Source organism: Panulirus ornatus, chromosome 47 (assembly GCF_036320965.1).
Source record: "Panulirus ornatus isolate Po-2019 chromosome 47, ASM3632096v1, whole genome shotgun sequence".
NCBI classification, from domain to species: domain Eukaryota; kingdom Metazoa; phylum Arthropoda; class Malacostraca; order Decapoda; family Palinuridae; genus Panulirus; species Panulirus ornatus.
Window position 1 is genome coordinate 23,231,261 of NC_092270.1, and position 13,063 is coordinate 23,244,323.

At 40.5% G+C, this 13,063-nt stretch overlaps 1 protein-coding gene across 1 annotated transcript in view; it reads left to right on the forward strand.

Moving 5' to 3' along the window:
* LOC139763685 (uncharacterized) overlaps positions 1-7,767 on the forward strand; it is a 265,984-nt gene extending 258,217 nt beyond the window's left edge. Inside the window, exon 14 of the mRNA XM_071690000.1 lies at positions 7,318-7,767. Coding sequence (XP_071546101.1) covers positions 7,318-7,323 — 6 coding nt within the window. The 3' untranslated portion in view covers positions 7,324-7,767. The remainder of the gene's footprint in view (positions 1-7,317) is intronic.
* Positions 7,768-13,063: the final 5,296 nt, after the last annotated feature.

Consider the following 13,063-nt stretch of genomic DNA (forward strand, 5'->3'; position numbering starts at 1 on the left):
GAAGGGGGCAAGTGGGGAGGTAGTGATGAAGTAGGAAAGAGATGGAGTGAATATTTTGAAGGTTTGTTGAATGTGTTTGTTGATAGAGTTGCAGATATGGGGTGTTTTGGTCAGTGGTGTGTGAAGTGAAAGGGTCAGGGAGAATGGTTTGGTAGAGAGAGAAGAGATAGTGAAAGCTTTGTGGAGGATGAAAGCCACCGGGTTTGTATGGTATTGCAGTGGAATTCATTAAAAGGGGGTGACTGTTTCATTGATTGGTTGGCAAGGATATTCATTGTATCTATGGATCATGGTGAAGTGCCTGAGGATTGGTGGAATGCATGCATAATGCTCTTGTACAAAGGCAAAGGGGATAAAGGTGAATGCTCAAACTACAGAGGCATAAGTTTGGTGAGTATTCCTGGGAAATTATATGGGAGGGTATTGATTGAGAGGGTGAAGGCATGTACAGAGCATCAGATTGGGGAAGAGTAGTGTAGTTTCTGAAGTGGTTGAGGATGTGTGGATCAGGAATTTGCTTTGAAGAATGTACGTGAGAAATACTTAGAAAAACATGGATTTGTATGTAGCATTCATGGATCTGGAGAAGGCATATGATAGGGTTGATAGAGATGCTTGTGGAAGGTTTTAAGAGTATATGGTCTGCTAGAAGCAGTGAAATGGTTTTATCGAGGATGTAAGCCATGTGTACGAGTAGGAAGAGAGGAGAGTGATTGTTTCCCTGTGAATGTCGGTTTGCAGCAGGGGTGTGTGATGTCCCCATGGTTAATTTGTTTATGGATGTGGTGGTTTCAGAGGTAAATGCAAGAGTTTTGAAGAGAGGGGTGAGTATGAAGGCTGTTGGGGATGAGAGGGCCTGAGAAGTGAGTCAGTTGTTGTTTGCCGATGATACAGCTCCAGTGGCTGATTCATGTGAGAAACTGCAGAAGTTGGTGACTGAGTTTGGAAAAAAGTGTGAAAGCAGAAAGTTGAGAGTAAATGTGAATAAGAGCAAGGTTATTATATTAGGTTCACTAGGGTTGAGGGACAAGAGTGGGATTTAAGTTTGAATGGAGAAGAAGTGAAGTGTTTTAGATATCTGGGAGTGGACTTAGCAGTGAATGGAACCATGGAAGTGGAAGTGAGTCATAGGGTAGGGGAGGGGTTGAAGGTTCTGGGAGCAATGAAGAATGTGTTGAAGGAGAGATTGTTATCTTGCAGAGTGAAAATGGGTATGTTTGAAGGAATAGTAGTTTCAATAGTGTTATATGGTTGTGAGGCATGGACTATAGATAGGGTTGTATGGAGGAGGGGGGATGTGTTGGAAATTAAATGTTTAAGGACAATATGTGGTGAGGTGGTTCGATCAACCCTGTCATTTACCTTCTCCAGGTCCATAAATGCTACATACAAATCCATCTGTTTTTCTCAGTATACCTTACATTATTCAAAGCAAACCTGATCCACACATCCTCTACCACTTTTGAAACCACACTACTCTTCCCCAGTCTGATGCTCTGTACATGCCTTCACCCTCTTAATCAATATCCTCCCATATAATTTCCCAGGAATACTCAACAAACTTATGCCTCTGTGGTTCGAACACTCACCTTTATCCCCTTTGCCTTTGTGCAATGGCACTATGTATGCATTCTGCCAATCCTCAGGCACTTCACCATGATCCATACATACAATGAATATCCTTACTAACCAATCAACAACCCAGTCATCCCCTATCTTAATGAATTCCAATGCAATACTATCCAAATCCGCTGCCTTGCCGGATTTCATCTTCCGCAAAGTTTTCACTACCTCTTCTCTCAACAAAACCATTCTCCCAGACTCTCTCACTTTGCACACCATCCCGACCAACACCCTACATCTGCCACTCTATCATCAAACATATTCAACAAATCTTCAAATTACTCACTTGATCTCACTTCATCACTAACTGTTATCACAACCCCCCCCTTTCCCCTTTCACAGATGTTCCCATTTCTTTTCTTGTCTTATGCATGTTATTTACTTCCTTCCATTACATCTTTTTATTCTCTGTAAAGTTTAATGATACTCTCTCACTCCAACTCTCATTTGCCCTCTTCTTCAAACCTTGCACCTTCCTCTTGACCTCATGCTACTTTCATTGGTACATCTCCAAGTCATCTGCACTCCTTCCTTGTAAGTATTGACCAAATGTCTCTCTTTTGTTGATATGTGTATGTATATGTGTGTAAATGAGTGGATAGGTCTTTCTTCATCTGTTTCCTGGTGCTACCTTGCTAACACAGGAACTGATGAAGAAGTAAGATTGTTAGTGAAAGAGAAGAGAGAGGCATTTGGACGATTTATGCAGGGATGTAGTGCAAATGACTGGGAGATGTATTAAAGAATGTGGCACCAGGTCAAAAGAAAGGTGCAAGAGGTGAAAAAGAGGGCAAAGGCAGGAGATGGCAATTAAGTATAATAAATGAATAATATTATTTTTTTTTTATTACACTTAATTGCTGTCTCCCGCATTAGTGGGGTAGCACAAGAAAACAGACGAAAGAAAGGCCCAAACCCATACACATAAACATGCATAAACATAAACGCCCACACATGCACATGTACACACCTATATATTTCAACATATACATACGTACACAGACATATACACATATACACATGTACATATTCATACTTGCTGGCTTCATCCATTCCCGTCTCCACCCTGCCATGCATGAAATAGCAACCTTCACCCTTGCGTGCCTGCACAAGGTAGTGCTAGGAAAAGACAAAAAAGGCCACATTTGTTCACAGTCTCTAGCTGTCATGTGTAATGCACCAAAACCACAGCTCACTTTCCACATTCAGGCCCCACAAAACTTTTCATGGTTTACCCCAAGCGCTTCGCATGCCCTGGTTCAATCCACTGACAGCACATCAACCCCAGTATACCAAATCATTCCAATTCACTCTATTCCTTGCACACCTTTCACCTTCCTGTATGTTCAGGCCCCAGTCCCTCAAAATCTTTTTCACTCCAGCCTTCCACCTCCAGTTTGGTCTCCCACATCTCCTCATTCCCTCCACCTTTGACACATATATCTTCTTTGTCAATCTTTCCTCACTCATTCTCTCCATATGACCAAACCATTTCAATGCACCCTCTTCTGCTTTCTCAACCCCACACACACACATATATTTATATAGTATTTTTTTTTATTATACTTTGTCACTGTCTCCCGCATTAGCAAGGTTGCGCAAGGAAACAGACAAAAGATTGGCCCAACTCACTCACATACACATGTATATACATACACGTCCACACATGCACATATACATACCTATACATCTCAACGTATACATATATATACACACACGGACATATACATATATACACATGTACATAATTCATACTGTCTGCCCTTATTCATTGCCGTCGCCACCCCGCCACTCATGAAATGCCAACCCCATCCCCCCGCATGTGCGCGAGGTAGCGCAAGGAAAACACAACAAAGGCCACATTCGTTCACACTCAGTCTCTAGCTGTCATGTATAATGCACTGAAGCCACAGCTCCCTTTCCACATCCAGGCCTTACAAAACTTTCCATGGTTTACCCCAGATGCTTCACATGCTCTGGTTCAATCCATTGACAGCACGTCAACCCTGGTATACCACATCGTTCTAATTCACTCTATTCACCCTCCTGCATGTTCAGGCCCTGATCACTCAAAATCGTTTTCGCTCCATCTTTCCACCTCCAATTTGGTCTCTCACTTCTCCTCGTTCCCTCCACCTCTGACACATATATCCCCTTTGTCAATCTTTCCTCACTCATTCTCTCCATGTGACCAAACCATTTCAAAACATCCTCTTCTGCTCTCTCAACCACACTCTTTTTATTACCACACATATCTCTCACCCTATTATTACTTACTCGATCAAACCACCTCACACCACATATTGTCCTCAAACATCTCATTTCCAGTACATCCACCCTCCTCCACACAACTCTATCTATAGCCCACACCTCGCAACCATATAACACTGTTAGAAACACTATTCCCTCTTAACATACCCATTTTTGCTTTCCAAGATAAAATTCTCGACTTCTGCACATTTTTCAACGATCCCAGAACTTTCGCCCCCTCCCCCACCCTATGATTCACTTCTGCTTCCATGGTTCCATTCACTGCCAAATCCACTCCCAGATATCTAAAACACTTCACTTCCTCCAGTTTTTCTCCATTCAAACTTACCTCCCAATTGACTTGTCCCCCAACCCCACAGTACCTAATAACCTTGCTTGTATTCACGTTTACTCTCAGCTTTCTTCTTTTACACACTTTCCCAAACTCAGTCACCAGCTTCTGCAGTTTTTCACCTGAATCAGCCACCAGCGCTGTATCATCAGAACAACAACTGACTCACTTCCCAAACTCTCTCATCCACAACAGACTGCATACTTGCCCCTCTCTTCAAAACTCTTGCATTCACCTCCTTAACAACCCCCTCCATAAACAAATTAAACAATCATGGACACATCACGCACCCCTGCCGCAAACCGACATTCACTGAGAACTGATCACTTTCCTCTCTTCCTACTCGTACACAAGCCTTACATCCTTGATAAAAACTTTTCACTGCTTCTAACAACTTGCCTCCCACACCATATATTCTTAGTACCTTCCACAGAGCTTCTCTATCAACTCTAGCATATGCCTTCTCCAGATCCATAAATGTTACATACAAATCCATTTGTTTTTCTAAGTATTTCTCACATACATTCTTCAGAGCAAACACCTGATCCACAACATCCTCTACCGCTTCTGAAGCCACACTGCTCTTCCCAATCTGATGCTCTGTACCTACCTTCACCCTCTCAATCAATACCCTCCCATATAATTTCCCAGGAATACTCAACAAACTTATACCTCTGTAATTTGAACACTCACCTTTATCCCCTTTGCCTTTGTACAATGGCACTATGCAAGCATTCCGCCAATCCTCAGGCATCTCACCATGAGTCATACATACATACGGCAGCGTTGCGGAAGATGAAAGCTGGCAAGGCGACAGGTTTGGATGGTATTGCAGTGAACTTTATTAGAAAAGAGGGTGACTGTGTTGTTGACTGGTTGGTAAGGATATTCAATGTATGTATGGTTCATGGTCAACTGCATGAGGATTGGCAGAATGCATGCATAGTGCCATTGTACGAAGGCAAAGGGGATAAAGGTGAGTGTTCAAATTACAGAGATATAAGTTTGTTTAGTATTCCTGGGAAATTATATGGGAGGGTATTGAATGAGAGGGTGAAGGCATGTACAGAGCATCAGACTGGCGTAGAGCAGTGTGGTTTCAGAAGTGGTAGACAATGTGTGTATCAGGTGTTTCTTTGGAGAATGTAAGAAATACTTAGAAAAACCGATGGATTTGTATTTAGCATATATGGATCTGGAGAAGGTATATGTTAGGGTTGATAGAAATGCTTTGTGGAAGGTATTAAGAGTATATGGTTTGGGAGGTAAGTTGCTAGAAGCAGTGAAAAGTTTGTACCAAGTATGTAAGGCATGTGTATGAGTAGGAAGAGAGGAAAATGATTGGTTCCCAGTGAATGTTGGTTTGTGGCAGGGATAAGTTATGTCTTCATGTTTCTTTAATTTGTTTATGGATGGGGTGGTTAGGAATGTGAATGCAAGAGAGCGGCAAGTATGCGGTCTGTTGTGGATGAGAGGGCTTGGGAAGTGAGTCAGTTGATCTTTGCTGATGAAACAGGGCTGGTGGCTGATTCAGGTGGGAAATAGCAGAAGTTGGTGACTGAGTTTGGTAAAGTGTGTGAAAGAAGAAAGCTGAGAGTAAATGTGAATAAGAGCAAGGTTATTAGGTTCAGTAGGGTTGAGGGACAAGTTAATTGGGAGGTAAGTTTGAATGGAGAAACACTGGAGGAAGTGAAGTGTTTTCGATATCTGGGAGTGGATTTAGTAGTGGATGGAACCATGTCAATCATTCCTCACTCATTCTCTCCGTATGTCCAAACCATTTCAGCACACCCTCTTTTGCTCCCTCAACCACACTCTCTCTATTACCACACATCTCTCTTACAATTTCATAACTTAATCAAACCACCTCACACATATTATTCTCAAACATTTCATTCCCAACACATCGCCCTCTTCCATACAATCCTATCTATAGCCCATGCCTCGCAACCGTATAACATTGTTGGAACTACTATTCCTTAGAACATACCCATTTTTGCTCTCCGAGATAATGTTCTCTCTCCACACATTCTTCATTGCTCCCAGCTAATCTGGGCCAGGTGCCTGGTTTATCAACCAACTCCTAGGGGTAGATGAACAGGTGGGTTAACTGTGGACCAACTGCTTCAACAAAGGTTTTGAACCCTACATACTTACACCCTGGCTGCTTCATATTCATATGACAGTAGAAAAAAAAAATCTCACTTTATATGTATGTATATTTCATCTAATGCCATTACTGATGTTTAGAATTTTTTGTAGCTTTGCCAGCATAGAGTGCTGAAAATTGCAGGAGTAAGGCTTGAGTGCTAAGTGAGTTGCCCCTATTGTTCATCTTTTATTGTTTATTTTGTCTATACCAAAAATTGATTACTGATTATTATTGATTTATATAATAAATCTTGTTATATTTAAACACTGATAATTTTTTCATAACAGCAAAATTATGTTTGTAAAATTACCAGATGCACCAGACACATGCTAGCAACATTGTCTTCAGCTGGAGACTTGTGCTACAAACACTTACTGCCTTATCTTGGTCAACTTTCAGTGGTGAAAATGTCCATAAAATCACTAGCCACATATGAAAACATATCAAAATCAAGTAATTTAAGAACATCTACATGGTCCCAAAGTCTAGCTAAAGCTAATCAATCTCCTTCCCACAAAACTCATGGGAATGTGCTGTGGTTGGCATGGCTAGGGGCTGACTGACATTGAGAAGAAATTATCACACAATACCATCTTGGCAACAACTCAAGCCTGGTGGGCAGCCTAAAAATGGTGTTGCAAAACTTGGTGCATATATTAACATCTAATGTAGTCACTCACCTAAGTTTACGTTTAGAGGAGTTAAGGGATTGAGACGGTTTGATGTAGGTGAACACGGCATTAATATTGCCAAGGACCTTCATTTTCCTATATCTGTGAGTACAATACAACAAAAGAAGTGCTTTGAGAGTTGGATGGTATGCTGACAGTGCATACCTTACCTTAACTACAGGAACCTCTCAATTTATACGTATTTGATTTATACCATTTTTAGAATAACACACACCGTCCATTCTACACCTTTTTTTTCATTTACACAGGCTTAAGTTTGGAATAATGCAATCATCATTGGGCTGGCAGTGTGGTGGTGCGACACTGCCAGTGCTCTGCAAGAAGCATGAGTACACGTCATGAATACAGTCTACAGTCACGGAATGCTACAGTACATTGTTCAGCAGTATACTGTGTATAGCACACATTTTTCTCCCAGCATCATGCCACCAAAGTGTCATTTAAGTTCTCCTGGTACCAGTGGTGCTAAGAAATTTAAGGCCATCACCAATGAGGTTAAAATGGATATACTCACACATCAGAGAGAAGTGAATGAAAGCTGGAATTAAGTATGCCTTTGGACTTAATGAATCTACTTTACAGACTATTTGTGATAATGCAGAGAATATCAGGAAGAGTTCCCAGAGTGGAATATTAATCAGTGCATTTAAATCCTTGTATTCCTGAAGTATGATTATAGAGAGAATGGAATGAATGTATATTATAGTATTCTGTATTTCCTGATTTATGTATAGTTTTTCATTGGTACAGATACACCACTGCTTTTCTGGCACTCTTGGTTCCAAGGCCTTGCCAGATTAACCATTTTGCCGGAGCAACTGTGGTCACGTAATGATAATTCATCAACACACCTCTAACCCACTAATTATACATCTCCCACGTGATAACGTATACCATGGACTGCTAGAAGTTTAAATTAAACAAATATTAAATGTTTGAGCACCCTAAGATGGTAAGTCTTCCCTTAGATTGTTTGAATCCTGTGGTGTCTTCTTTGTCTTCTGTTGTTAGCATTTTCCTAGGTGTGCATCACCAGAATAATGCAGTTTTGTCTGCATTATACACCTGCTCAGGACTGAGGTGCTCGTCAGCTGTGAGTTTTACAAATTTGTCCACATACTCGGCAGCTCCTTCGTGGTTTGCAGACCGCTTTTCTCCGCACTTTATTCATGGAAATTCCATGACACTTCTTGAGTCTTTGAAGCCATCCCTCACTATAGTCATGCTCATGTTATAATTTAAGTTCTTTATGGAACATCTTTGCCTGGTCCATTATCATGCTACCTGACAAGTCCACTCCATCTCTCCGATGCTGTCAAAACCATTCCATCATCACTTGATTGTGCTCAGTACTCTTACCATCATTCATAGTTTTTCTAACTTTCATTTGCTTCTTGGAATCAGTCTGCATAGAATTTCAATATTTTCTCCCTTTGCTTCTTTATATCATAAACAGTTGATGAACCAATACTGTAGATGTTACACAGCTTATGCACCAAAACACCACAGTTCATTTTTTTCAACAGTTGTACTTTATCTTGGATCGATATGGACTGGTGTTTATGTTTGACACCTTGACTGACACTCACATGTCATAGAAGATATAGCTAGGGTTAAATTTAAGCAAAATAAGCTAAGAATCTCACAGAATTGCAGTATCACCACCAACAAGTGCAGTGTAAAGAATGTAAATAAGCACGCCTTACACACAACGCCATCTGTGGCTGCCCAGTAGATTAGTCCAGTGGCCGCGGTAATTTCAAGTACCCTCACATAATTTTGTCCGGACCAAAGGAGGTGCTGAGCCATCAGTTGCTGGAAATTCAGTGATGTACATGTATAATATTCGGTCAGTACTGTCTTACAAATAACAAACCCCCAATCTCCATTACTTACATAATTTGATTTAAGCAACCATTTTCACAAGTGTAACTGGTGTACAAAGTGAAAGGCCTTTGTACTAAAGACAACTCATACAATAAGAGAGATGATGACGGATATGGAATGAATGTTAAATATCTAGATTAAAGCTCAGCATGTACAAGAGTTCACACAGGTTTGGATCTTAGCTTCAACTTGCAAAGAGTTTAAATTCAATTAATCATATTTATTGTACAAGCTTTTTCACATAATATTCCCATATTTCTGAGTATTGCACTGAATAGTATCTCCAATTTTGCTGGGCTCTTGTACATTTATGTCTGATGTCTTCTTGGTATATTTCCAAGATAACTGTCCTTAAATTCTATCTTCATTTCCTGTGGTTGTCTTCTGACTATATTTTATTATAGTATTATCCTTAGCAAGACTAATATCACTTCTTCCTCTTGATCCTCTCTATCCGATTCTATCTCATTTATATATATATCTGTCAACTTACGGAGTCATGTGTTGCTGTGTAGTTTTTTATATATTTGAATGTAGGTTGCACTATATTACCATATAATACAGTGACCACTTGTATTAACACTGTTTCAACTTTTTTCACCGACATTCTTCTTTGCCATCTCGTTTTTTGCTACCTTCTTCCATATGCCTGCTTTGCTATCAAGGAATTCTATTTACTTTGTTTAGCTAGAAAAGTTTTTGTAGATATTCACTTCAGTCATTCTGCTTACTGTGCCCTCTATGGATTTGATTACCGTTAGCCTACAGCAGTTGTCAAACTTACCAATCTCTTACATTTCACACCATTAATCAATGTATCATTGATTACACTATTTATTTCTCTTTCCCCCTCACTAGACATCTTACCATATGACTTCATTGAAAGGCTGTTGTTTTTATTCATGATGATTCTCTTTGCTTCAACCTTCATGCTTATCAGAATATGTTCATGTTCCCAGATGATGCAAATGAGAGGAGTTACAGTGCCTTTTTCATATACAATCTACTTTATTCTTCAACTGCTGATCAAATACAATGTTTTCTTTCACTATTCCATGAGAAAGTTTATTATCATCCTTTCTTCTGTATTTTTCTGTCACACCAAGCATCTTTATAGTACACTACTTTCTGTTATTTGAAATACTCATCAGATCTTGTTTGCATTCTTCACATTCCTGTCTTCAGTGAAGATGATCACTTTCAAAGTATGTTACTGATCATATGTATTTCTTAGCATTAGTTTTACTGTATCAGATTTGTCTCTGATGTGTTAGTAAAAGTAGCTAAAATTATTATCCTACAAGAGAGCTTCTGTAGATACTGAGTTATATGGGAGAAAGTGGTGATGGTGAAGGATATGGTGACTGGTGGCCAATTTTATATTTCTTTCATTTTCAGTTGCCATCAGAAATGGGGCTTCATATGAACTTGCCAGTGTATTCTTACTTGTTCTGTCATGTATCCAAAATTATTCCCATTAAACATCATCCAGTTCAGTTCTACCCATCTGCATATTGCATCATAGTCTATATGCATCTCTTTTTGATATACTTAGTCTGGCATTATCAGCAAAAGTTCCACACTATGCTTTATTTTCCTTCTCTGTAAATGTCTGGCATCATTATAGGAGTGTTTCAACTTGGGATGGTTTATGTTCCTGGCTCAAATTTTTCCATATCTCACACTGGAACAACCAAGATTATGAATAATACACAGCACTCTCTTATCAGTTATTTGAGATATTTACTCTTTCTTGCAAGTTGAATAGACACACAAATTTAGTCAAATTAAATGACAACTATTCAGACATACTACATCAGATAGAAAAACAATTCCTAACAACTGGTGCTAATTTAAACATGATTCAGAATAAAATGGTTCTCCATTAGTTTCTTCCCTCTAACTCAATACAAATAATTGTTTAGATATTTAGTATACCTGGAAAATTGTATGGGAGGGTATTGATTAAGAAGGTGAAGGCATGTACAAAGCATCAGATTGGGGAGAAGCAGTGTGGGAAGGATGTGTGGATCATGTGTTTGCAATGAAGAATGTGAGAAATACTTAGAAAAACAGATGGATTTATATGTGGCATTTATGGATAAGGAGAAGGCAAATGATAAGGTTGACAGAGATGCTTTGTGGAAGGTCTTAAGAATAAATGGTGTGGGAGATAAGCTGCAAGAAGCAGAGAAAAGTTTTTATCACAGGTGTAAAGCATGTGTATGAGTAGGATGGTGAAGGTTGGTCTGCAGCACAGGGGAAGGGGGGGGGGGGGTAAAGTCACTATGGATGTTTAATTTGTTTATGGTCCCATTCGTTCACACTCAGTCTCTAGCTGTCATGCAATAATGCCCGAAATCACAGCTCCCTTTCCACATCCAGGCCCCACAGAAACTTTCCATGGTTTACCCCAGACGCTTCACATGCCCTGATTCAATCCACTGACAGCACGTCAACCCCGGTATACCACATCGATCCAATTCACTCTATTCCTTGCCCGCCTTTCACCCTCCTGCATGTTCAGGCCCCGATCACTCAAAATCTTTTTCACTCCATCTTTCCACCTCCAATTTGGTCTCCCACTTCTCCTCGTTCCCTCCACCTCCGACACATATATCCTCTTGGTCAATCTTTCCTCACTCATTCTCTCCATGTGCCCAAACCATTTCAAAACACCCTCTTCTGCTCTCTTTACCACGCTCTTTTTATTTCCACACATCTCTCTTACCCTTACATTACTTACTCGATCAAACCACCTCACACCACACATTGTCCTCAAACATCTCATTTCCAGCACATCTACCCTCCTGCGCACAACTCTATCCATAGCCCACGCCTCGCAACCATACAACATTGTTGGAACCACTATTCCTTCAAACGTACCCATTTTTGCTTTCCGAGATAATGTTCTCGACTTCCACACATTCTTCAAGGCTCCTAGGATTTTCGCCCCCTCCCCCACCCTATGATTCACTTCCGCTTCCATGGTTCCATCCGCTGCCAGATCCACTTCCAGATATCTAAAACACTTTACTTCCTCCAGTTTTTCTCTATTTAAACTTACCTCCCAATTGACTTGACCCTCAACCCTACTGTACCTAATAACCTTGCTCTTATTCACATTTACTCTTAACTTTCTTCTTTCACACACTTTACCTAACTCAGTCACCAGCTTCTTTGGTTTCTCACATGAATCAGCCACCAGCGCTGTATCATCAGCGAACAACAAGTGACTCACTTCCCGAGCTCTCTCATCCCCAACAGACTGCATACTTGCCCCTCTTTCCAAAACTCTTGCATTCACCTCCCTAACAACCCCATCCATAAACAAATTAAACAACCATGGAGACATCACACACCCCTGCCGCAAACCTACATTCACTGAGAACCAATCACTTTCTTCCTACACGTACACATGCCTTACATCCTCGATAAAGACTTTTCACTGCTTCTAACAACTTGCCTCCCACACCATATATTCTTAGTACCTTCCACAGAGCATCTCTATCAACTCTATCATATGCCTTCTCCAGATCCATAAATGCTACATACAAATCCATTTGCTTTTCTAAGTATAGGTGGAAAGATGGAGTGAAAAAGATTTTGTGTGATCAGGGCCTGAACATGCAGGAGGGTGAAAGGCGGGCAAGGAATAGAGTGAATTGGATCGATGTGGTATACCGGGGTTGACGTGCTATCAGTGGATTGAATCAGGGCATGTGAAGCGTCTGGGGTAAACCATGGAAAGTTGTGTGGGGCCTAGATGTGGTAAGGGAGCTGTGGTTTCGGGCATTATTGCGTGACAGCTGGAGACTTAGTGTGAACGAATGGGGCCTTTGTTGTCTTTTCCTAGTGCTACCTCGCACACATGAGGGGGATGGTGTTCCATGTGTGGGGAGGTGGCAATGGGAATGAATAGGGGCAGACAGTGTGAATTGTGTGCATGGGTATATATTTATGTGTCTATGTGTGTGTGTATATATATTATATATTTTTTTTATTATTATACTTTGTCGCTGTTTCCCGCATTTGCGAGGTAGCGCAAGGAAACAGACGAAAGAAATGGCCCAACCCCCCCCCATACACATGTATATACATACGTCC